The sequence below is a fragment of the Heptranchias perlo genome, chromosome 8 (assembly GCF_035084215.1).
Source record: "Heptranchias perlo isolate sHepPer1 chromosome 8, sHepPer1.hap1, whole genome shotgun sequence".
Lineage (NCBI taxonomy): Eukaryota > Metazoa > Chordata > Chondrichthyes > Hexanchiformes > Hexanchidae > Heptranchias > Heptranchias perlo.
The window spans coordinates 34,572,585-34,598,847 of NC_090332.1; the positions used below are offsets into that span (position 1 = coordinate 34,572,585).

At 39.8% G+C, this 26,263-nt stretch overlaps 1 protein-coding gene across 1 annotated transcript in view; it reads left to right on the forward strand.

Moving 5' to 3' along the window:
* Positions 1-24,390, forward strand: part of ints7 (integrator complex subunit 7) — a 49,078-nt gene extending 24,688 nt beyond the window's left edge. Inside the window, exons 10-20 of the mRNA XM_067988947.1 lie at positions 1,044-1,141; positions 4,037-4,276; positions 5,159-5,296; positions 10,062-10,268; positions 11,504-11,698; positions 12,524-12,627; positions 14,301-14,369; positions 18,303-18,435; positions 20,455-20,553; positions 21,642-21,827; positions 22,439-24,390. Coding sequence (XP_067845048.1) covers positions 1,044-1,141; positions 4,037-4,276; positions 5,159-5,296; positions 10,062-10,268; positions 11,504-11,698; positions 12,524-12,627; positions 14,301-14,369; positions 18,303-18,435; positions 20,455-20,553; positions 21,642-21,827; positions 22,439-22,729 — 1,760 coding nt within the window. The 3' untranslated portion in view covers positions 22,730-24,390. The remainder of the gene's footprint in view (positions 1-1,043; positions 1,142-4,036; positions 4,277-5,158; positions 5,297-10,061; positions 10,269-11,503; positions 11,699-12,523; positions 12,628-14,300; positions 14,370-18,302; positions 18,436-20,454; positions 20,554-21,641; positions 21,828-22,438) is intronic.
* The last annotated feature ends 1,873 nt before the right edge of the window (positions 24,391-26,263 follow it).

Below are 26,263 nucleotides of genomic sequence, written 5' to 3' on the forward strand. Positions count from 1 at the left end.
GTTCCTTCCCTAACCTGATTTTAAAAATGTACTGTATTTACATATTAAATAAATATAAATATTACATATAATTAAAATTATCTGTATTTACAAATTTGTTACAGTAATAAATCTCAGATTAGAAATATAAACTAGCCCCTTGTAAAAATAATTAAATAAACTTACTGATTTCAAGTGATTGATTTGCTCGTGGACAAAAATATTCAACAATTTTAAAATGATAAACAGAGTGTTAAAAATCTATCAAGTTATCTCCCAGTTATTTGTTTTGTTTGCTCTCCATATCAATTTATTTTTTAAAAATCTTCAATATTTAGCTTGCACTCTTGTACTCAATATAATTATCTCTCTATTGTGATTCTATTATTTTAAAGTATGTTTATCCAAAATTATATTTATCTTTGTATTTAACAACTTATGTGCATGTTTTTAAATTACATACTTACCTGTTAACAGCAAATTTCTATATATCCTCTAATATCCTTTCTATAATGGGGTGCCAGAACTGCATGCAATTCTCCAATTTTGGGGCTGGGAGGAAGGGGGTCACTAGCAGTATTAAAATGAAAACTAGCCAATAAGAAGCAGCAACATGTGTCCAAGATGTCAAGTATATACGTTAGTCAATCTGAATCCCAGGTACCAACCAACAATCTGAACTCTATTCTGATATCCAATAAATCAACTTTACATGTTGTGACTATTTTATTGTGCGATGGTTATCTCTTTCTTTGAAAGAGATAACCATCGCACAAACTTGACTTTGGTGAGGATACGAACGTCCACTAGTTTTTCTTGTGTCAGTAGCACTATTTCAAAAAGGAGAAATTTCCTGGCCAGTATTAGCACACAGTTACAGTTCCCACACCATCCACTGGCAGTAGCCTTATATATGCAGTACCAGACATAATGAGAGAATGATGTGTATGACAGCTAAGCATGAACTCTAGTTACCATTGGAAATCGCATCACTTTTAGCTATCACTCCAGATATTTTATTTTAATCATGTTTGCTGCTTACAATTATTTCACTTTCTTTGCAGATTTTTTGGCTTTGGAACAAGATGCAGTTTTTGCCCTGGAGTCTCTCCTGGTTCTTTGTAGCCAGGAAAATAGTGTAGGAGCACAGAATGCTTTAAAGGTAAGGAATAAGATCTGCACAAGGATGAGTGAGATGGATCATGTGAGAGTCCTCTTATATTATCATAAATGGGGTATTTTTGCCGTGTCCAGTATTTTGATGCAGTGCACGCCTCTCAATTTGAGTTTGGCAGCCAAAAACAAAGAATTAAAAACAAATGTTTTTGTTATAATGTACTTTTTCTCAATTCAGCACTGTTTGAAATGAAAACTAGAGTTCTGTAGTATACTTTAGTTATGCACACTGGTATGCATCAATGAATTGCAGTCTTCTCTCGCTGACTCAGTTTTCAGAATATGTTATCTTTCAATGCAGGTAATGCACCTCTTCTTTTTCCTCCTTAGTGGCATAATTCACTGTGGATGAAAGGGCACGTTGGGTAGCCTGATCTCAGGAGGCTGCGAATGCTGATTTTTGCTGGGAGGCATGTGACTGATGCCTCGCAGGAATACACTAGTTTTAATTTTATCCTCCTCCTTTACAGGAAGACACCTGTCTTTGAGTACAGTTATTTGAATTGCAGTTTCAGTAAAACGGATACACTGCCTGGCACTATAAGGAGAGTCTCTCCTTGTCAGGCCCTGATTCAAGCCTGGACCTCCAACGGCATCCTCCATCTGCCTCGATGATCAAAGCTAAATCATTGAATGTTAGTAGATTAGAGAATAACATAGGGGTGAGAAGGATCCTCAAAAATAAAAAAAAATGGAGAGAAAGAAAGATGGAAAATGAAAAAAGATGTGGAAGGAAACAAATGGAAGCAGTAAGAAATAACTTTTATTAACAAGCTGGATGTATCATGAAACTGTGGTAGTAGGCAGTGTTTCCATATTGAATTTCAAATATGAACCTCCGATATTCCCTCACCCCTTTATTGATGAAGATACAAACCTCTTTTGTAATTTCGCTGTGGGCCATCCACTCATTGCAGTTGAATGAGTTGGCGGCTTGCTCTCAGCCCCAGGCCATGCCACTGTAAACTGGCTATCAGAAGGAATACAAGATCATCCTGGGAAGTCGCTCCATCTATTCCTCCTGCTCTCTTTCCCCCTCCATTTGTCTGAACTTGCCGTTGTAACGTACCTGAGATTAAGAGGTCAGTGTTGTGATGAATCACTAAACACCTGTACACCTTCCAGTCATTTTTTAAGTATGTAGGATAATGGCGTATTAAAGATTTTGACAATGTTGTACGACTCAAAAACTCATTATCTTACTGTGATTTAGTGTCATTAAGATATTGAATTGTTCTGAATTTGCATGTAAATCCTTTCTATTTTTTTTACTGCTGGCCCCATTTATGAAGTTCAAATGCACAGAACTCATTTGTATTTCACACTGTAAACATCTGTGGTATACACCAGTTAATCTCATGCATATAAAAAAAATGAAAATCTCTCCATGTAATTATCAGTGTCTCTACTTTTTTCCCCACTCTAATTCCTTTTGATTCTCTCTTTGCATTTTGTCTTCTGCTCTTTTGATCAGTTTTCTCTCTCTCGCTCTCTCTTTCTCTTTCTCTTTCTTTCTCTCTCCACCCCTCTCTTTCCCCCTTTCTTCCCCCACCTCCTTTTTTACTTTTTCTCTTTCTCTCTCTCCCACAGAAACCTGGAGCCTGATGCTCTGCTAGCCATAGAAATTATGTTAATTCAACTGGGGGAAAGGCGCTGTCTGTGTCTCTTTTCTGCATTTCCACGTACTTCCTGTCACTGGGCTGTAGCTGCCTTTCTACACTACCCCATTCTAGGGCAAGAGGGAATTAATTGGGAAGCAGTGTACAAGTGCTTGCAAGTGAAGTGGCTGAGAAGGAAGGAGTGGGGAGGCCAGGACTGGTAGAAGTGAGCAAGGAAGGTGAGGTTGCGGAGGAAGGGGTCAGGAGGAAACAAACAGGAAAGCTGGGACCATTAAGTAGGGACAAGGAAGCTGGAGCCTTCCCAGGACTGGGAGGAAGGGAATGAAGAGACTCAGGATAGGAGGGAGGAAATAGTGAGGCCAGTGCCTACTTTGACTGGGAAATACAGAGCAAGGAGGTTGAGGCTCGAGGAAAGCAAGCAGAGAGACGGTAGTGAAATATATCCCTCTCTCTCTATCCCTCCCTGGTAAATATAAATGTAGTGTAAAGTCCCAAAATGATTAAAAAATTACAGTAGTTGTACTTTTTTAAAGTAGTATTACTGCCTCCAAACCATGTTATAAACTGTATTTTTTAAAAAGTATTACTTCTGTAATTTGTGCAATCATGCAGGTTGAGCCCTGACTTTATATTTGCATTGATAGCCACTGCGTTCAGGGCCTCGGTCTCTTTGCATGATCTCACTCACTCAGGAAGCAGCAAAGTCTATGGCTGGGAGCTGGTGGTGGCAAGTCCAGGTCCCGGGAGCCAATGACTACAAAGTCCGGGGCTTGTGCTGGGCAGTAGCCAGCTGGCTGGACAGGAGTAGCAGTGTAGGATTGTGGGGATTATTTATGATAACCACGTGACTGGTTACCACTGACCAATAAGATATCAAAACAACTATGAAGGAGATACAGGACCGATAACTTGTATTAGAAGATAGATATATCGATGGATAATCAGACTGGGAAACAGTTGGAACCTAATCTAAAGCTCAACAATTACTACTATTTTACAGGACTTGCCTATAAAATTTTCTCAGTCCATGGAGAAACACTAATTATTGTGTTTCTGTGATTTTTAATATTATGGATCATTGTGCCATTTTTTTCCTGATTATTCTGAAAAGCTTAGCATTTTATGATGTTGTAGTAGGCCTGGCACCTGTGCTCTTGGTGCCTTCGTTGCTGCTAGTGTGGGATCTTAGTGTGTTTTTCTGAAATCAGTATATTTATGGATTTGAGATTGTTCAAATGCTTGCCTTTTTCCCTCTTGCACAGACTGCCTTTACTTGCATGGTGAAGCTGATGCGTAGTCGTCCACACCTGAGCCAGTCAGTGGTTGAATCCCTGTTGACCCAGCTACATATTGCACAGGACACTGCTCGAATTCCAATGTGCCATTGCCTTGCAGCTATAGCAGTGCAGTTGCCTGTCTTGGGAGAAGGGATGCTGGGAGAACTAATGGAGCTGTATAAAATGATTGGATCTTCATCTACAGACAAACAACAAGAACTTCTGGTAAAAAATCTCCAGATTTATTTTCTGAGGACAGTGCATTTGAAAGGAATATGAGTACTTCAGCATCTCATATTACTGATTTTATAAAATAAACTAATGCATCGGCTATATAGATAATGGCAAGAAGAATCACAGAAGAAAATGATAGAATTTTACAGCACAAAAAGAGGCTGTTCAGCCCATTCACCTATGCCAGCTCTCTGAAAGAGCTATGTGACACCTGACCAAATACCTTTTGAAAATCCACATGAATACATTGTTACTTTATCAAGGAACCATATTAATTTGTCATTTGTAACTTTGCAAATCCATCCTGGTTGTCCTAAGTTAGCTGAAGACTTTCTATGTGGGCGTTTTATCCTATGTTATGGCCTCAAGAAGATTACTGATGTTAGCTGACCGTCTTTAATTACATGAATTATTACCTTTTTGGTGAATGAACTCATAAAATCTGTCTCAATTAAGATATTAAAGATAAACTTAGGAATTGTTATTTTCAAATAATGGTTTAAGTAAAAATTTACACTTAACTGAGAACCAACCTTTGTTCCTTTTGAAAAGTGGTGCATGAGCCTTCGATACATAACTCTCATTTAATTTGACAAACGAATATGATTTTGTTTATTACCAAAGAATGGTTGTGTTTTGCCTTCCAGGTAATTTTTGCTTCGTAGTGCTCCTCCAAAATAGAAAATTGTTTTCAAATGTAATTGTTTTCTCAAGAAGTAATAGTTATGTTGCGTTTATGCCTCCAGATTCTTCACAAAGTTGCCACTGCAAAATAACATCAAAACTAATTTGACATGTCTTCAGATTACTTATGTGTTTTTTTTTATTGTCATAACTTTTTAATCCACAAACTCTTCTTTCTTTGCCTTCCAGGTAGCATTGGCTACGGTCATTTTTGTAGCCAATCAGAAAACGTTGTCTTCTGAAGTCAAAAGTGTCATAAAACAACAATTGGAAAATGTAGCCAATGGCTGGACAGTTTACAGGATCGCCCGGCAGGCATCCAGAATGGTGAGGATTTTTAAAGATATTTTTCATTGCAGTGTTTTCCGTACCAATAAATGGATTATAGCTAAAATTTAAATCAAAGCGTGTATTGCTACCAACATTTTACATTTCAAAACCTGAGCTTTCTGAGGAGCATCTGTCTCCTAAAAGTAACTTGGAAACTGGAAAATGTTCTCTTCCTTTCTTAAGGTTTCCCCCTGCACATTATTCTCTGCCTGGTGAACAGCACCCAGGGTTCTTCCAGTATTGTTCTTGAGACCATGCCAAGGGGTACATGAGAGCAGCCTGGGCTGTTGGATTTTCCCTCACAGGGGATATGTGCTGGCTGTGTTCAAACAGGTAGGAATGTAAACAAACAAGGGCAGTCTCCTTGTGTTCCTTTGCTTGAGTGCTGTCCCTATTTTTTGAAAACCTCCATCACCCGTCTCCTTCCTTCCTCTCCAAAAGGTATCCAGTTACCCATCTGTCTATGGGGGCCAGGAGGCATAGTTAAGATTTGAGTGTGGAGGGGATCAAAGGAGCAGGAGGTGGGTCTTTTAATGCCCCGTCCCTAACCTCCCTTTCCTCTCTGAACTACTGGAACATGTTGCCTCACGGCTACATGCTCAAAACTCTCTTGAAATTCACTGTTCAAATCTCTCCAATCTGGCTTCTGCCCTTCTCATAGCACCAAGATTGCCGTGGTCAAAATCACAAATTGCATCCTTTGTGACTGTGACCGTGGTGTATTATCCCTTCTGGTCCTCCTCTACCTCTCTGCAACATGTGACCAGATCAACCATCCTGTCCTCCTCCAATACCCCCTACCTACCCCCCCCCCCCCCCCCAAAACAACGCCTCTCTCCATTCTCTAGTTGGATTGAACGGCCCTTGCATGTTTTCATTTCTGCCTCTCTGAAAGTAGCCAGTGCATATCCAGCAATGGTTTCTCTTTCTGGTTCTGCGCTGTCTCCTCTGGCACTTCCCTCAACTACCTGATCATCTACGTGCTGTCAGACTGACTGTCCAACATCATGTCATAGTGAGTCCCAACTTCCTCTAACTTATCAGCAGGAAGACTGAAGCTGTGGTTCTTGGTCTTTGCAACAAACTCCACTCTTTTGCCACTGACTTTCACCATCTCCCTGGCCATTTACTCAGGCTGAACCATACTGCTGGAAACCATGGCATCCTATCCATTACTAAGACTTCTTATTTTCACCTCTGCAATATTGTCTACCTCTGCCGCTACCTCAGCCCCACTACCACTGAAATCTTTAACTGTGTTTTTGTCATCTCTAGACTTAGTTTATCTAATGTCCTTCTCACTGGCCTCCCATCCTCCATAAACTCCAACTGGTCTAAAACACAGCTGCAACATCCTGTCTCATACTAAGTCCTGCTTGCCCCGGTCCTCACTGACATTGTCTCCCCGTCCCCCAGCTCATCAATTTTGAAATACTCATCCTCATTTTCTCATCCCTGCATGGCCTTGCTTCACCCTTTCTCTGCAAACTTCTCCAGCCTTGCATCCCCTCGCACCCTTCAACCTTCCAACTCTGGCTTTTTGTGCATCTTTCCTCCCTTTACCTCACCATTGGCAGAGCCTTCAGCTGCTTACCATCTATTCTCTAAAATACCTCTGCCTCTCCACTTTTCTCTCCATCTTTTAAAAACCATCTCAAAACCTATCTTTTTAACCAAATTTTTTGTTCCCACAGCTAATCTTTTTGTCCATGGCTCAGGCATCGATTTCCCTATCCCTATTTTATTTTTCCTGTCCCTCTGTAAAGCGCATTGGGCTCTTCTCTACTCTAAAGGTGCTATATAAATGAAAGATGTTGTTGTGGTGATGGTGTGATTCAAGTCTTGAGTCTGCATCCTCCCATGCCTGTAGCATGACACAGGATTTCTGGTGTCCTATCCAACATCACAAAAACAAATTAAATGGTCATTCATTTCCTTTGCCATTTGTCTGTCACTGGCTGCTATATTGTTCTACATAACATAAGTGACTACACTTCAAAAGTAATTCATTGGTTGCAAACCACTTTGGGATGTCCCTAGAATATGATAAGTATTACATACATGCAAGCCCCTAAATCTGCAAGTAACTACCGATGAAGTATATGGGAGATTGATTGTCGATGTTACATGTTTGCTCAGATGAGATGTTGGCCTATTGTAAGCAAGTCCAATTTTTGTCACTGAACCCTTAGTTCATTTTGTAGACTTCAGAGTGGCATGATATGGAGACTGGCGATATGTTACAGTTTGCTTCATGTTTCCCTTGATCAGAATGTTGTGGGTTCGAGCACCCTACTAGAGTTTCAGTTCATGATCTAGACTAACACTCCATTGCAGTACTGAGGACGTGCTGCATTGTAGATGTGATGTTCTTCTTCAGATAGATTTTAAATAGAAGTTTCATCAAAGAAGAGCAAGGGAGTTCCTGCATATCCAATATTGCCACAAAATGGATGAATTGCTCATTCATCTCATTGCCTATTTATAGGACTTCGCTATTGCAGAATGCCTGCACTTCTGCCTACATTAAAAGTAGTCATTGTCTTTCAAAAGTATTTCACTGTTTGTAAAGTGTGGCATGGTACTATTATTAATCCATCTGAACATCATATAACAATCTGTAAAAATACTGACCGGGACAGTGTTTTATCAACTCTACTAAAGTGTCTCTACTTCATCCCACTTTTAAATAAGTTTATTAATAGAGTTTTCTTATTGCACAAGATCTCAGACAAAGAAACAAAATTAATTCAATCTCTCTAATGCATATTCTGAAAACCACCCATTAGTTAAAAATGGGAGGCTTTATAGCTTATGGTGTCAGTGTAGTGCATGGACTTTTGTGCTGATCTGGTAACCCGAATGGCCTCCTTCTATGCTGTAACCATTCTATGATTCTAAAGTGCAATTAGCCAGTCAGTCAAGAATTCTCCATTGTGGTAATAACGCATTCTGACTGGCCAGTGGAGACATTGGGCTGGATGCGCCATTGGTCAGACTTGCACTTGCCCATAGACTTTCTATGAGCTTTTGCATGGCTAGCTCCTCTAAATTAGAGATCCATTCAGCACAGTACCCTCTAGAGGGCATCTGGGACCTGTGTGAACAGGGCAAGCAGCTGGATATCTCTTTAACCAATCAGATTAAAGCATCGTTAATAAGAAGCGCAGACTGAACCAAGAAGTGTAAATTAGAATAGGAAATTCAATGTCAAATCAGGTACAGGAAGCAAAATAGAGAGGGAAAGAAATATTGGATTAAGAGACAAAGAAAAAGTAAGAATTTTCTTTTAATTTAAATGTCCAATAATAATTAAAAGCTGAAGGAATGAGACTCCTCACTTGTAAAAGTTAATTTTCAGTGCCAAAGAGGTTGTTTGACAGTAATTAAGACTTACCACACCATTAAAATGGTGTGGTAAGTTAGACTTGAAATGACTTGACTTAACATTTATTGGTGAGTTTTGTCCGTATCTGCGATGTCAGTACAGGAACTTCGTGCCGTTCACGGGGGAGCCAGCTGACGAGATGCCGTTTTCATGTAGCTTTTGGAGGAGCGGGGCATCTGGTACAGCGACTTCCGGATTTCCGCGTTTAACTGCACATGTGCGCTCACCGGAAGTTGCTGTCCGATTTGCACATGAATAACAGTGAGCGCTGTTAGCCACACCGTTATTCTCACAGCAAAATCTGGCCCAAAATGTTTATTACAGTTTATTTGCAGCCTCTAGTGGCAGACACCAAGTAGTGCAGCAATGTCACACAAAGTCCAGAACAATTTAATCATATGCTAGTTTTGTATTCCTTATTCCACCACCGCTCATCTCACCACCACCACCCCCCCCCCCCCCCCTACCACCACCCAAAACAAAAAAACACTTCAGCTTCCTGGTAAAACAAAATTCATTGTTAATATTTCCTACACTAAAAATGAATGTCACTATCTGATTAGAGAGTCTGGGCTTGGAATCTGATCAAACAGCCAAGTTTTATGTTCATCCTCCCCGATCAAACAGTTCAGATTTGCAATGGCCAGATGTATGATTTTGATAGGAACAAGTTAGCCTCAGTTGATTTCCTTTGATAAGCTATGTTTCTGTTGGAAATGCCTGTTTTATGCTCCCCCGCCCCAATCGGCTCAATGACTTTTTAATAAGCCAATATAAGAACAAATGAAGTTCCTCTGGCACAAATTGCTGAGATTCAATGTTAGCTGCTACCAGGATTGAACCTGGACTTGTCGGAACAAGGGGAACATCTTAACATCTCCCTACAGAGGCATCACTTGTTTGTTTAATTTCACCTACAGAAATGAAAAACATGTTCTGTACATGGTACTGAAAGCATTAACCATTCTCTTATTTACTTTATATGATATAAGGGTTGCTTATGTGGCAATTGTTCTGCAACAGGATGGCTTACTCAGCTACTTCAGAAGGCATTTAGGGTCAACCTAGGGGCTGGTATTGTGTGTAGGCCAGGCATTGTGCTGTGGCAGGACACAGATTTGAGCCTGCAATTCCCCACATACTGAAATTCCAAGCTTCACCATGAAATAGAGGAGAGAAAGCCAGTACATTCCATGTCTCAGTGTTAATCACCTGTAGTTTCAGCTAGGGAATTATGTGCAACACAAAGAGCACTAAAGGAGGGGAAGCAAAATTTGGGCAAGAATCCCTTGCACCCGTTCCACAGTTGTATATTGAAATGTCACCAGTTTGCAGATATGTTTTTTGACTGATATTTCTGTTTGGTATTTTCAGGGAAACCACGATATGGCTGGAGAGCTTTACCATGGCTTGTTGACTCAGGTGGCCTCTGAACATTTTTACTTCTGGCTAAACAGTTTGAAGGAATTCTCAAAAGCAGAACAATGTCTGGCTGGCGTACAGGATAGCGAATCTAGTGTTGCAATGGCCTGTATTGCTGAAGCTTTGAAATACTACCAGAGGGGCATAGCTTCACTGACAGTAAGTTCAATTTGCTGTGCAGATATCCAGTTTAAAACTTCACAGCTTTAGTAGTAGTCCAATTCTTTCAGATTTGTATTGATACAGAATAAATGGTTGCCATCATAAGTTAGTTGTGCACTTTGAAGGCAAGATGTCTTAAGCAATATAAAACCCTTTAGAAATTTGATTCACAAAGAAAAAAGTGACAAACTCTCTTTAGAAGATCTTTTAATGTCAGAAGAAAACACTATAGAAACAAAACACTACTCATTAAGTGCAGAAAAACTGGTTTAAATGTAATTCACTAATTTGAGTGGGATTATCTTTTTGGTGGAATTACTCTAATTTAGGATTTTAGATAGGATAACAATAGGTAAGGAAGTAGTACTGAAAAATTTGGTGGAACTCAAAGTGCCCTGGTGGCATGGATCCTAGAATACTGAGGGAAGTCAGAGAGGAAATAGAGGCTCTGACCATCATCTTTCAAACATGCTTAGATATGTAAACTGTGCCAGATGACTGAAGGTCACCAGTGTTATAACTTTGGGCTTGGTGTAAGTACCTTCTCGGGTTCAGTGGTGGTCACTCCTGTAAGCAGACTAAGTATCTTTCTTTTGTGGGAGTCAACTCACACTGCCTTATATCTACTCGCATGATAGCGTAGCATATCAATAATGCCCCCTTGTGAGCTGGACTAGATATTCCTTCCTTTCGCACATGCACTTTAATCTCTCGAAGTGAACCGAGCAAATACTTTGCAAGAAGAGGTCGGAGATGAATCATTAAGCTTCTTTATTTCACAATAAGGTGAATATATAAAACAACCATTATGACTGGACTCACTTAATTCAATCCGTACAACTTATCTTCATGTAATAATACAAAATAAAGAACATGCAACACTAGCAAACACCGGGACTTCGAACTTTCCTCCAGCATTTCTAACCTCTCTGCCTCAGTGAAACCCCTCACGCCTTTCCCTTTAACAAACCTGACTGCGCTTGCAGCTTTCCTATTTTTAAAAGCCTCCTGGTTATGGTAAAGATGTTCAGTTTCCCACTTGCACAGACTGCATCTCCAGATGTGTCAACTCCCTCCCTCCCCAAACTTATGGTTTTCTTTTATAATCTTATGTAGAGCAAAACTTAATTGTAGGAAAAGTAAATCAAACTTTTTAATTTTTAAAAAAAATTTATGGAATAGTTTGAGAACATTACAATAACAGGCTGTGTTAAATTGAATATTCCTTTCAGGCTGCAAGCACACCTTCCAACCCCCTGACTTTTCAATGTGAATTTGTCAAACTAAGGATTGACGTGCTCCAGGCATTCTCCCAGCTGATCTGTACCTGTAACAGCCTGAAGACCAGCCCTCCACCTGCCATTGCCACAGCAATTGCTATGGCATCGGGAAATGATTTGCAGAGGTGTGGCCGTATCACCAACCAGGTATGTACATATTTACTGTATACTTTGGATCAGGGCTACATTAGGATTGGGTCGGAGGGTCTTAATCATACCCAAGTAGTTGAAATGGTATCATAAAGACAAAGGTGCAGCGGGGGCAGGTTGAATGTTCTCTGAACCCTTCGCCATTACACTAACTAACTCACCTCTGATGTTTATATTTCTAATGGTATCCATGTACTTTGCGAATAGCTGCAATACTATAAAGTTCATGGTCAGTAATGTCCACCATTACTCTACTCTGAACAAAGCATTGTTTTATTAACATGACTATTTCTTATCATTGGAATGGAAAAATTAGTGATTAATATTTTGTGGCTGTGATATGAATTACATCATCACTATTTCCACATCATTCTGTGAGTGACATGATGCCATTAATTGTACTGTCCACACAGGCAGAATATTTGTGCATAGGTAACAATTTGATCCATTTTCTTTATAATGAAAACAGTCTACGTTTGTAAGATTGCAAGGAGTAAGTTCAAAGTGGGCACATGGATCTAATGTTTCAGCTGCTATTTATAAATTGTTTGACCTTTGTTCTCTCTGAACCCTTTGATCAGGTTACTTCCTTTAAAACTCATTCACGGACATGTATTCTGTTTTTGAAGCTGTTGCTAACTTCTGGAAAAACTTGCAGTTTCCTGGTGTGAAAACACCAGACAAATTAGAATTTTAAAAAATCCCTCTCTAAGTAGAAGTTCAATGTGTAAGTTTAATAATCATTATTATTATTGAGTATTGAAATGTTAAATAAAAAGTTGTGCCATTATTCTAATTTGAATTGTGTTTGCATTCCTTTAGATGAAGGTATCAATGGAAGAGTTCAGAAGTCTGGCAACACGCTACCATGACCTTTATCAATCCTCCTTTGATGCTGACTCGGCTACCTTGAGAAATGTTGAGCTGTATCCTTTTCCGCTGAGCTGTAAATTGCTGTTTTGAGCATCAATTGTGGCAAAAAAATAACATTTAGTACCTAGAGGCAAAAAACCTAAAAAAGTGTCAGTCCTAGATTTTACCAGTCACAGAAAGTGATCGTTTTATGATTTTTTTTTTAGCAAAGTTAGAAATGTACACTGAATTATCTTGTGTTGCACAAAAAAGGAGCAAGTGATCTTGTGCTTTATAGTTATTAAAAGTTTATCCTGACAAAAGTCCTTCATTTTGTACAAATGTTAACTGAATATTGCCTCCTGGAGGACAGTAAGATGATGTATTTTGCGTTATTTTGCATTGACATGAGGAGGGCGGGGGTCATTTTCAACTTCAATGGGGGTGTAAAACTGGCAGTAATGGATCAGCCACCCGTTATACAGCTGCCTAAGTTTCAAAGAGAAATGGGGCGGGGTGTATAAAGGGCGGCGATTGATGCCGCCAGTTTTATGTCCCCACCGAAGTTAAAAGTTGCCTTTGAGATATGCAGGAAGAAAGTAGAATAAATGGCAGGTTTCAGTAGTTTAACTTCAAGGAATTTGTTTCTATTTTTTAGACTCTGATAGATATCCATGTTTGCTGACGTGTAATGAACACAATGGCCCAGAAATTGCTTAAAAAAACAGCGAGCTCAACAGTGCTCGCTGTTGTTAGTGGCGAAATTGAGGAGCAAGATCCGGTGTTCGCACATGCGCAGTGAAACGCGGAAATCCAGAACTTGCTCCTCCTGGTTCGCCGACGATATGACAGCTTGAAATTAAAGGAATATCGCTGGCTGGCATCAGTGGATCAGCGCTAACTTGCTCATCCACTCAGCTGGAAAGTAACTAATATCGCCACAAAACAGGTACACTTAAAAATACCAGATCTAAACTGAGTTTTAACAGCATGCTAAGTCTTAATGACTGCCAAACAATTAAAATTTTCTCATTCTGTTGAAACACTAATCCTGGACCCAGATTCTGCGAGGCAACGACTTCTAGTATGTGTTCTATTGTGTGGTAATTTCTATGATGTAGTGATATGCTGTCTAGTATCTTTGTCAGTAACTTATTGTGGAGGAAGAACCTGACTGGTGCAGTGGGTGAACATACGGCCCTTTCACCTCAATTTTGAATCCAACCCAGACTGATGGGAGTATTAAAAATTTTAAAAATATGGAGTCTCATTACTCCTTATTTTAATTTTTTTTACTTTTCCCTTCTGCCTCTTATTTAATTTGATTATTTCTTACCTTTTTTTTGCTCTCTAACTTTTTTTTAATGATTTTCACTTCCTGGATTTTATGTTCCAGCTTATAGAAACCGTTCGCAGCTTGTCAAAAATGCTGCAATCTGGTTGAGGGGAGAGATCGATCCTCTCACTTCTCCCATGCGTCCGAGCTGCACTGGAGCTAACACTGGGCTCTTCTCCACTTCCTATTAGAGAGTGTGCACCCAGTAAGTTAGTGGATTAGTATAAATCTATAGAGCAGCAAGCACTGTTGGTTTGCCACTCCGAGCAATTTCTAGGCCATTAGTTTGCAAAATAGAGTGCTAAATAGAATATGCAAATTACCATTTCACTTTGAACTTGGGAACAGGGTGGTACAGTTTAAATGGCTAAATTATTTGTTAAACACCGTGGCCTTTAACTTTATCCATAGACAGCAACAAAGTTGCCTACTGATTTCTCATTCTGTTGAAGCACTAATCCTGGACCCTGATTCTGCTAGGTAACGACTTCTAGTATGTGTTCTATTGTGTGGTAATTTCTATGATGTACTGATATGCTGTCTAGTATCTTTGTCAGTAACTTATTGTGAAGGAAGAACCTGAGTGGTGCAGTGGGTTAACATACGGCCCTTTCACCTCAATTTTGAATCCAACCCAGACTGATGGGATGGGAGTCTCTTCGTTCTGCTGGTTGTAATGGTCTTGGTGAAATACTTTGGGCCAATTTCCACCTTGTTCCAACTGGGTGTGCATCAACAATATAAAACTGCCAATAATTTGTGGAAAAGCTGAGTAGTGCTATAGTGGGTGTTCTTCTAAGGTTGGAGTCAAGGCATGTTATTCTGCAGGTGGCTTTGAATAACGTAACTTGATGTCATTGAAAAGTAGGTCAGAAACATACCTCAAGAGCCATTGTTAACATCTTCAGCTGCAAATTTAGTCAAGACTTCAATCACCATGGCAAGAATTCAGTGGTTTAGCGGCCCAGCTGCCAGGCTGCTTGTAAGCCACAAATTAAATAAACCACATTATAAAAAATGTTAAAATTCCATGACTGTTATACTGAAGTTAGAAATCTAATGGAATTCTACAATTCACACATTCAGAGCTCTCTTGGAAACTCCTGATAAACACTAATTTCTGATTAGGATGGATGAATTGTTGTGATAATACCAACTGTGCAGGATATTGATGTTGGCCAATGTAAAAACTGCTTATTACTTTGTCTTTTACAGGATAGTACTAGTTAGAATATAGAATTAACGAATCCATTTGCAGCTGCTGTGTTGAGATAGTTGAAAACTCAGGCAAATTCTTTTTTTAAAATTTGAGTCTAGTACGATTTTTCTTTCTTTCCTTCTATCTCATAGAATTTAAAACATAATTCTGTGCAAGGGGTTATCTTTGCTTTCACAGACTTGAAGATGTGCAGTTGAATGAATGTAGGATGCACAACAGCATTATAATAACAATTAATCCAAACATAGACACAAAAGCTAAATGCAAGAGGGGAGATGAAAGCAGCTGCCTTTGACATCATGTTAACTTCAGTCAAGTATTGCACCAAAGAGTCCTTGCAAAACTGAGGTCATTGGGAGTCAAGGGGATAACCCTCCAGTGGTTGGTGGTATACTGATTCACAGGAAGATGGTTATAGTTATCAGAGGCAAATCATCGCAGTGCAGGGCATCACTGCTGGAAATCCTCAGGACAGCCCCCCCCCCCCCCCCCCGCCCCAGTCATCTTCAGCTGCTTCATCAATGGCCTTCCCTGCTGTCATAAAGTCAGGCTGTTAGCTGATGACTTTACAGTGTTCAGCTCAATTCCCAACTCCTCCGATAATGAAGCAGCTCATAGTAGCCTTAAGCAGAATCCAGCCTTGAGCTGACAATTGGCAGGTAATATTCATGCCACGTAAGTGCCGGATAATAACCATCTCCAAAAAGAAAAGGCCCCAGCCACTTCCCTGATCTTCATTGTCATCAACATGGCCCATTCCCTGCCATCAACATCCTGGGGTTCACCATTGACCAAAAGCTGAACTGGTCCAGCCATATCCGTACTGGAGCTTCGTGGGCAGGGCAGAGACTGGGTGCTTTCTGACAAGTGGGTCATCTGCTGACCCCTCAATGTCTTTCCACTATCTACAAGGCTCAGTCAGGACTGCAATAGAATACTTGCCTGGATAGGTGCCACCACAACAACAGTTAAGAAGCTCAACACCATCCAGGATGCAGCAGTTCACTTGGTTGGTGCCCCTACCACTGAATTCCATTTCCATTCCCTCCATCACCTGCTCACTGTGGCTGCAGTATATACTGTCTCCAGGATGCACTGCAGCACCTCATCAAGCTTACTTTGACAACACCTCTTAGTTCCATTACGTCTACCACCAAGGGCAAGAGCAGCAGCATCATGAGCACACCATCCTGATTTGGATATAAACCACTGTTTATTACAAGGACTACAGAGGTTTAAGGAGAAGGCCCATCACCACCATCGCAGTAACTAGGGATGGCAATAAATATGGCTTGCCAGCATTGCCCACATCCCAAGAACAAAATTGTAAAACAAATTACAAGGATTATTAAATCATAATTATTTTTCAGTCACATTGTTCTCTGACAAATGGTAAACTAGTTGCACATTTTCTGTGCAAACAATGCTTCAATAGTTCTCGGGGAAGTGGTCCCAAATCCTAACTGGCACCATCCTGTAGAAAAGGAAAGTAATGAGCAGCCGTTGGCTGAGCAGACATTGATATCTTGCACAGTTGCTGTTATCGTAACAATTCAGCCTTCCTTGGATTAATATATTACAGAAGATCCTAATTCACTGCCTGCTATGAATGTTTGAAAAATAGAATTCTAATTATAATTCTTAACTTCAATTTGTTCCCCATTGAACTTTTAATTTTCTCTCTTTTGTACTGTGATGTATTTCATTTGTGCCCAATGGGTAGCCTGGAAGCTGCAATGCTAATGCTTTGAATTATTTCTTAAGTGGCAGAAATAAAATCCCAGTCTTAACTAAAATGTGCTTTCTCATAATTATTGAAGAAAATGGCAACCCCTCTACATTAAACTGAAGTATCTCGTGTGTCAGATGAATCCAGGAGTGTCACTGATGGCTTTAGATGCCCTTGGACTAACATGGTGGGGAGAGAGGTTTTATTTTTTTAAGAATAATCCGTGGACAATTGCTAGGACAGTACGTTTTGCAGAGTGGGGTTTTATGTGGAGTCCCTGAAGTTCTGCAAAGTTATGAAAGGAAATGAATTTATTCCATGCAAGCTTTCTACGAGACTGCATTGCGCTAGATGAAATATTCTGGGTTTCTCTTTCCCCTTCTCTTCCCACCCACCCCCCGACTTTAGTGTTCTTGGAGGCAGAGGGATGACTTCTCTACAAAACGTAGAGCACTAATTCCAAATCACACTTACTCATATAAATTTTAGTTTCTCGAGCAAGAAGACAAAATTGTAGCAACCTGTTCAATTGTTGTGAACATGCTTTGCGCATGATAAATAGATATTCTCACACTGCTGTGTAATGTCATGTCTGGGACTAAACTTTTACTAGGGCCATGCATGGGAAAGAGAGAAATAATGCAATTCATGTATCCTGCTAATTGCACAGCCTCAACACACTGTCCCCTGTCTGCATTGCCTGCATGTTTTTTTTCCAGAAAAACGATTCTTGAATCTAGCAAAAAAAAAAGGATACACTCATAAAACGTTCCACACTTACACATGCAACTTAACCATTGGAGCCAGGCATGTTAATACTTGCCAAAATGGAGGAAAATACCATTTTTGCTACCTTTAGATGAGACACTGCAATACTTAGTGGACTCTGTTGTGAGCCATCCTGCTAGAACTTTTCAGGGCATCCTGAAAGTTAGATTAAAATTATAATTATTTTGTTTCTGTTTTTCCTCTGTGCACCATGCATCTATCCTGGCTAAGAGTACAGTATGAGATTGGCTCTTAAACCTCCCCAGTGTACACTACCTATTTTCAGTGCTTCACCATAGTTTCACAGTTATGATTGCAAACTTCTGTAGGTTATAGTAGGCATGAATCTTAGTCCTATGACTGGTGGTGTACATCAAAATTCCAACATACTCAGCCATCACCTAAATCTTTATTTAAATCATGAAACCAGCTGTGTTGTGAGAATACTCTACTGAACAATAATGGGTGTGATGCTCTGTTTATCTCAGCAATGAAGCAGGCCTTCATAGCTATTTGTCACCCTCCTGTTCTCCACATAAAATTGCAGCCATTCCCATCAATTCTGTCACATGCATATAAAAATAACTATTAAAGTGGGTAAACTATGGGCAATAGTATGTATAAATTGACATGGCAAAAATCTAGGTATACTCCTGAAAGCTTTGAAGGTGATTTGTTTTAATTGACTCTCCTGCAGTTTCCAAGAGTACGGATGCAGTGGGAATGTGCATGCTGAGAGCGAGTATGAAAGAAGCATGCTCTCTGTGTTTGCTCAGGTGCTAGAGGAAGTCGAGTCCCTCAGCAGGAAGTATCCTCCTGTTTCCTACCTGGTAAGTACAGTAGATTGCAGCTGGTGAGGCCATTTGCAGTGTTGAGAGTCCATCTATTGTTCAGTAAAAAAATTGTGACAGCATTGTGCCTATATAATGTCTTTGTTTTATGAAAAAGTGTTCAGCTGCTCAAATGGCTGAAAATATTTAATTCCCCCACCCACCCTTGTCGTCCTCCCATATTTTCTCCTTTCCTGAATATGGTGACTTAGTCTGGGTTACAGTTATGTTGCTGCTGACAGCCTTCCAGTACCCCATCCGAATGGCTTTCATGTATGAGCCTGAACAATAAATGTTGGCAGATGATTTGACCAGTGGAGATCCACAGTTAAACCTGATCCCGTCCTCCTCCCTACACCCACTTTCCAGCATCAAAGCTCGGATATTCCTGCAAACTCAGCAGTGCAGAGAGCCACTAGACCATCAGTGGAACAAAAGGAAAATACAGCAGATGCTGTAAATCTGAAATAAAAACAGAAAATGCTGGAAACACTCAGCAGGTCAGGCAGCAACTGTGGAGAAAGAAACAGATTTAATGTTTCAGATCGATGACCTTTCATAGTTCTGAAATGTCAACTGTTTCTCTCTCCACAGATGTTGCCTGACCTGTTTCCAGCATTTTCTGTGTTTATTTCAGACCATCAATGGAGCTCATTTGTGTTTTCTCAGGTGGCTCAGTGGTGGCACTCTCTCCTCTGAGTCAGAAGGTCGTGGTTTCAAGTCCCACTCCACTGACTTGAGCACATAATCTAGGCTGACACCTCATTGTGGTACTGATGGAGTGCTGCACATTCGGTGGTGCTGTCTTTCAGTTGAGACATTAAACTAAGGACCTGTCTGCCCCTTCAAATGAACATAAAAGATCCCATGGCACTTTTCAAAGAAAAGCAGGGAATTTCTCCTGGTGTCCTGGCTAACATTCATCCCTCAACCCACACCACCAAAAGCAAATTATCTAGTTTTTTTATCTCATTGTTATTTGTGGGATCTTGCTGTCACATTTCCCTACATTACAACAGTGACTACACTTCAAAAGTACTTCATTGACTATGAAGCTATTTGGGAAGTCCTGAGGTCGTGAAAGGCACTTTAGAAATGCAAGTTCTTTCTTTTTCTACTGAGACTGTTGTAAAATGTGTATAACCTGTGTATTCTGATGTGCTGGGCCAGTACATCCACAGATCTTTTCTTTTTTACCCTCTTAGCTGACAAATTTTCTGGGAGTCGCATTTCAACAACCCCATGTTTTTGGTGGTCATCAGGAGCAACACGAATAATATGAGCATTTATTTAACTAGATAAAGCATTACTGTAGTATTTCTGTTTAAAACTAAAATAATTGACCGCAGGAATAAAAATGCTTAGCAAAAATTACTTTAATCTTCATGCCATTTAATTTTTTTTTGCTGTTGACTCCTACCTAAACAGCCCGAGATTAATTTTATTAGTGCATTCTTTAGGTCAAGCAGGATTTAGCGGGCAGCTGAATGAGTAGACCGAGGAGGGGGCGGGAACAAGCATAAATTGTGGGATGGGGGGCAAATGCTAGGAAACTTCCTCTGCAGAGAGTGGAGCAAAAAAAACAACTTGTGGGGAGTGCTTTGGGAAATTTTTCTGTGTTAAAGTTGCTGTGTAAATGTAAGTTGTTGAGTGCAAGAAACTACCTTAGTGGAGGAATGTACCTCGGGAATTCGCTCTGCACTGGGGAAACAGGAAATGCCCTCGTTTGGGAAGGGGTGGTGCTGTTATGGGAGGAATTCTCAGCAAAGGGGAGGGGGATTGAGGAAAACTACAGTGGGGAGGTAGAAGCAAGGAAACCACATTGGTGGGGGCCTGATTATATATTAATTTCATTTAGCTTTCAAAAACCATAAAGGGTAATTTTGCAGGTTAATAAATCTATTTAATTATCTATGGGTAGATTACCAGGGTAACTAACCTATAAAATTAGCATCATGTCCTGAGGTTTTTTACTGCCAGTGTGCTGCTTATTGATCTTGTCTTGTAATTTGATTCCAGCACACCATGTGCCTATGTGGGGCTGTCATTTCCTTGCTGAAGGTCCCCTTGTCATTTCAGAGATATTTCTTCCAAAAGCTTCAGTCTACCAGCATCAAGGTATGTTTAAGGAGCTGTTTGATTTTTACTTCTGACCCTAACGACATTGTTGGAAGGTTCCTGCTCAGATTTTTCATCAGCACAATCTGTTCTTCAGCAATTTATTAAACCTTTTAATTTAAGTAAAAATTTTAGGTATTGAGTATCTCGCTCTTCCTCAGCTTGAAACTCCTCTCCTCCCTCAATCTTCCTCTCTGTCCACATCACCCAGCCTACCATATTCGAAATATAATTATTACTTTTATTGTTATCAAAACGTAGCACCTCACATTTATTGGCATTGAATTTCATCTGCCACTTTTTTGCCCATTCCAACTTCTTATCAATATCCTCTTGAATTTTCCTTTGGTCCTCAGAATTATTTTCTATGCCTTCTATTTTAGTAATGTTTGCAAATTTGGTTACCACCCCCTTTGGCCTTATATCCAAGTCATTGATGTACACAGTGAACAGAATTAGTCCGAGAACAGAACCCTGTAGGACACCATTACCTACTTCTAAGGGCAGTTTTTAATCCAATTTGCTACCCTTCCCCTAATTCTGTGCCCTTTAATTTTCTCCAGTGTCTCTTGTGTGGTACCTTGTCGAAGGCCTTCTGATAGTTGATCTACACCACATCCACTGCATTTCCCCGCAGCTATCATATCTGTCATCTCCTCAAAGAACTGTATCAGGTTTATTAAGCACAATCTTGCATTCTGAAATCCATGTTGTCTGCTTCTAATTATATTCCCCTCTTCTAGATATTTAGTAATTTCACCTTTAATTAAAGTTTCCAAAATTTTCTCTACCACAGATGTTAAACTGACTGGCCTGTAATTACCCGAGTCAGCACTGTCTCCCTTTATGAAAGTAGGTATTGCATTAGCTATTGTCCAGTCCGCTGCTACACACCAAACTCATTGGAACTCTGAAATATAATTTCTAATGTGTGGAGCACCTCCACTGAGTAACCCAGAAATCAGCACTTTGGACTTGCTACTAAGCCAACTGAGATAAGAAAAGTTAGCACAGGCTTTTTATGAATTTAAGCAGTCCAAAGGGTAGTTACAATTGCAATTAATTCATATTTTCTAATGTCTTTGCAGTTGGCACTGTCACCTTCGCCCCGCACCCCAACAGAACCAATCTCGGTGCAGAATAATCAGCAACTGGCTCTGAAGGTAGAAGGAGTTATCCAGCACGGCTCGAAGCCTGGGTTCTTCCGGAAGATTCAGGCAGTTTGCCTAAATGTTTCTTCCTCACTACAGAACAAGGGTGTGCAAGATTACAAGGTAGCTGCCCCAAGGAGTTTAAAAAGCTGCATTTATCCTAAATAGGCACCAACATGGTATTGATACCTAATATTTGAAACACTGTTTTTTGTGTAATGGGTTGTGAAAAAGTGAATGTTGATAAATGTCTGTAAAGAACATGTTTGTGATTGCGATTGCTAACAAATATCTGTAGTTCTTATAAGTTATTAGGGTTAGAGTGGAAAGTGCATGGGATTAGAACACCAGCTCAGTTTTCATTTTACATTAATGATTAGCATAACCATTTGAGATACATTTTACAGATTAGGGCACGGTTTGATATCTTCCTGTGCAGCAGTAACCTGGTTTCTAAGCATTGTTGTGCAGTACTGCAAATGTGAATATATTTAATTCAAGGTAAAATTACAGTTGTTATAGTGTAGTGCAGCTACATTCTTAGAACTTTTGTCCATTTGTCACCTGATAGATTGTTCACAATGAGCAGTGATTGTCGATTATCTCAAAACTGGATGCATTATTTTAACTCTTAAAACTTTGGATTTATAGAGCCAACTTTGTATAATTTATGAGCTTTATAATACTGACTGATGTGTTATGAGTTTAAATTTCTTATTACGTCCATTTCCTAGGTATTGCTGGAGAACATGACCAATGAAATGGAGCAGCGGGTGGAGCCCCACAATGACTATTTCAGCACTCAGTTCCTGTTGTGTTTTGCTGCACTTGGAAACCACAGTGTTACTGTTGAAGCATCTGTTGTTGACTCTAATGGTATCATTTGGAAGACAGGACCCAAAACTACCATTGCTATCAAATCCATGGAGGATCCATTCTCGCAGCAGTTACGTCTGCAGCAACAGCAACAACAGCAGTCACAACAACAGTCACAGCTGCAGAGGAATGCACTCTGCCGATTTTAATGAAGAATCATTTATAGATTAAGAAATAGACCGTGTTCGAGAACATTTTGCAAGGTACTGAAGACTTTAGCTCAATATCAGACGTGTGACATAATGCCGTGTTAGGGAACACAGAGGACGAGCTGTATCCTTTATGTTCCCTAATATTGCATTATGTAGCTGGAGACCAGTTTAATGGAGGGTTTTTTTGTTTTCCAACCTACTCCCCAGTAAGTTTTGTCTTGCTCTCTTCACCAACCCTTTCTGCCTTGTCCACCAGAAAACAGACCAAAACCACTCCTCTGCTTTCTCTGCTAGTGCTGCTCTTTGGACCAGCTGACAGGTCTGTTGATCTAGAATGCACACTTTATTCTCTGAACTTCCCATTCCAGAATCAATCTGTGGTGATTTAACTGGTTCTAACTAAGCTAAATTTCTTAGCAAATCAGCTTGATGATGGCACCTGCCAGATCCTAGCGATTGTGAGCCTGGTTAGGGATTTATTTTTTAGTTATGGTTTTGTTTGGTTAACTCTTTATCAGCTCATTTTGAATTTGGAGGGATTGTAAACTTGAATTGAGCAATGACTGTAGGGTTTGTGTTAGTCACATTACAACACAAAATTCTATTATGAATTGATACAGATTTAATGGGTGGGGCAAACCTGTAAAGTGAGAAGTTCCTTCCCATACTTAGCAAATGAATGTGGCAAAAGAACATCGAGTGGCAGTGTCCATGACGATGATACCATGCCCAACTGTCCTGACTAGTGTTGGGAAGAACATAGGAACAGGAGTAGGCCATTCAGCCCTCAAACCTGTTCTACCATTCAGTTAGATCATGGCTGATCTGTACCCCAACTCCATTTATCCACCTTTGCTCCATTAGCCCTTGATACACTTACCTAAAAAAAAGATCTATCTCTCTCAGTCTTGAAAATTTCAATTGACTTAGCATCCATAGCCTTTTGGAGGAGATAGTCCCACATTTCCACTACCCTTTGAGAAAAAGTACTTTTCATTCCTAAATGGCTTGGCTCTAATTTTAAGATTATGCCCCTTTGTTCTGGATTCCCCCATCAGAGAAAATAGTTTCTCTGTATCTACCCCATTAAATCCATTAATCATTTCAAACACCTCGATTAGATTACCCTTCAACCCATTAAACTCATGGGAATATAACCCAAGTTTATGCAACCCGTCCTCATAATTTAACCACTTCAGTGCCCAAAACTGAATGCAGTACTCCAGATGGGGTCTGACCAAGGCTGTGTGCAATTGAAGCATCACTTCCTCATTATGGTATTCCAACCGTTTTGAGATGAGCTAACATTCCAGTAGCCTTCGTGATTACAAGCTAGTGCACAGGTACAAAAAAAGCGATCAGTGCACATGGACACCCAAAACCCTTCGCTCCTCCAGAGCATCTAGTCTTTCACCATTAAGCAAATATTCTGATTTATCTTTCTCTGATCAAAGTGGATGACGTTACATTTCCCCACAATGAACTCCATCTTTTAAAAATTCATTCTTGGGATGTGGGCATTACTGGCAAGGCTAGCATTTGTTGCCCATCCCTAGTTGCCTTTGAGAAGATGGTGATGGGCCTTGATCTTGAACCGCTGCAGTCCGTATGGTTAAAGTGCTGTGTGTTTGCAATAAAGAGGCTGTGTGTGAGAGCCACCTATTGTAGTTCTTGTTTTCTGTTCTAAAAACTTCAGGAAGTGCATTAAGCTAAGAGAAACACTGTCTTTCCTCATTGTAATTCAGTTCTTTTTTTTTAAATGTTGAATTTTGAAGCAAGCAGCCTCTAGTTATCTCACCTGATTATCACCTGTGTAATATTCACTTGAAAAAATGTGGATTCTAATTACTAACAGCTGTCTATCACACCCTATCTCACACACATACACTTGTTTGTTTTTATTTGAAAAAACAAAATCAATTGAGTTCTGAAAGCTGTAATTACTACCTGTGTTTTAGTTGTAATTAGAATGTTTACATTTTCTTACAGCTGTGAGAGAAACACAGATGGACAGATAGACACAGATACACATCCAGGAACCAATCACAAAACACCAAATTCAATATTTATGGGGATCCTTTAGAAAGTCACAAACCAGTGCTGCAACATTTGGGATTTCTCCACCTCCCCAACCCAGTTCTGTCAAGCCCATGCCTCCCTTCACTAGGAATCTACTAGCATACCAAATCTCACATCCAACCCATCCATCCCTCCAGTTGTGGTAAACCTCAGTGCTGCTTTTTACAGTTCTGCCGAATCCCAAGATACCCCTCCACAGTGATTGCAAAGTACCCGCCCCCATGCTGCCAAGCTCCAGCAGTCCTACTGCATTAATGTCAAACACAGCTGTTTAATCCAAGGACCATTTACCAAAGCACAGGTCTCCTCTCTTTCCCCCCCCCCCCCCCCACCCCCCATTGCAATCAAAGGGCAGGACTGCACCCAAGTGCAGCTAAACTCCATTCCCCCTCCCCAATACTGTTTAATACCAGATATCTACCTCTAATTGGTGCATATTGTGTATTTTCAGCATTAGATATATAATATATCACTCGTATCTATTTTTTGTAGAATAATGGACAGGGTTGTGAAATTCAATCCCTAAAGCACTAGTAAAAGTCCCAGAATGCATTTCACTGAAAATGGAATTTGACTTATTCAGCTACTAAATCTCCATGGCATAAACACCCTTATTATAAAACAGTGAATCCTCTGACTCACCATGAGTAACGGCAACGGAGTTCAACTAGTAATATATTAAAAATATTGCGTCTGTGCGCTCCTCCTGCAAACTTTTCCATTATAAATTCCTGTGTCCTCGTTTATAACGGAAACTCTTACGTACCATACTTTAATTGCAGTGGGTATGCTGCATTAAATGGTATGAAGAGAATACTTTAATAATTCCATTGCAATATGATACAAACCTAGACCTAGCTTAATGTTCTCAATATACTCATGTTCTAACGTAATAGGTATTTGAGCTGATTACAAGATTAAACCCATTCAGTGAAATAATGCAATAAATCTAAATTAATTGTAGGAGTAAATTAAACTTAAAAAAGACTTGGAAAAGTTAGTATCTGCTGTATATTTAGTGGTGTCTGGTGATACTATTTTGAGTACTGATGTGCAAGTTTGTTAAAATACTGGAGCTACATGAATTGGGGTCACAAAATAGAGATGAGAACCTGATTGTGTAACAGTAATATTCACAATTTGGATGTCCTCAGTGACATTTTTATGTAATTTCAGTTGTTAAAATGGGTCGACATTCCAGCCAGAAATGTGATTAATCAGAATCTAGACATTAGGGGATAGTAATATTTATATCCCCGAAATATATCACAAAATTGCATATTCATTGTTTGGAATACTGCAGGCAGGTCTATAGAGTCTTTCCCTAGCTCTTTTGACAGTCCAACAGATGGATTCTGTATTAAATCATCAAAATGTTTGAATGCATTTCAAAACTAAAGTTTCTGCCTTGTGTACAAATCTAATAGAAGTTACACGTGTACATAATGACTT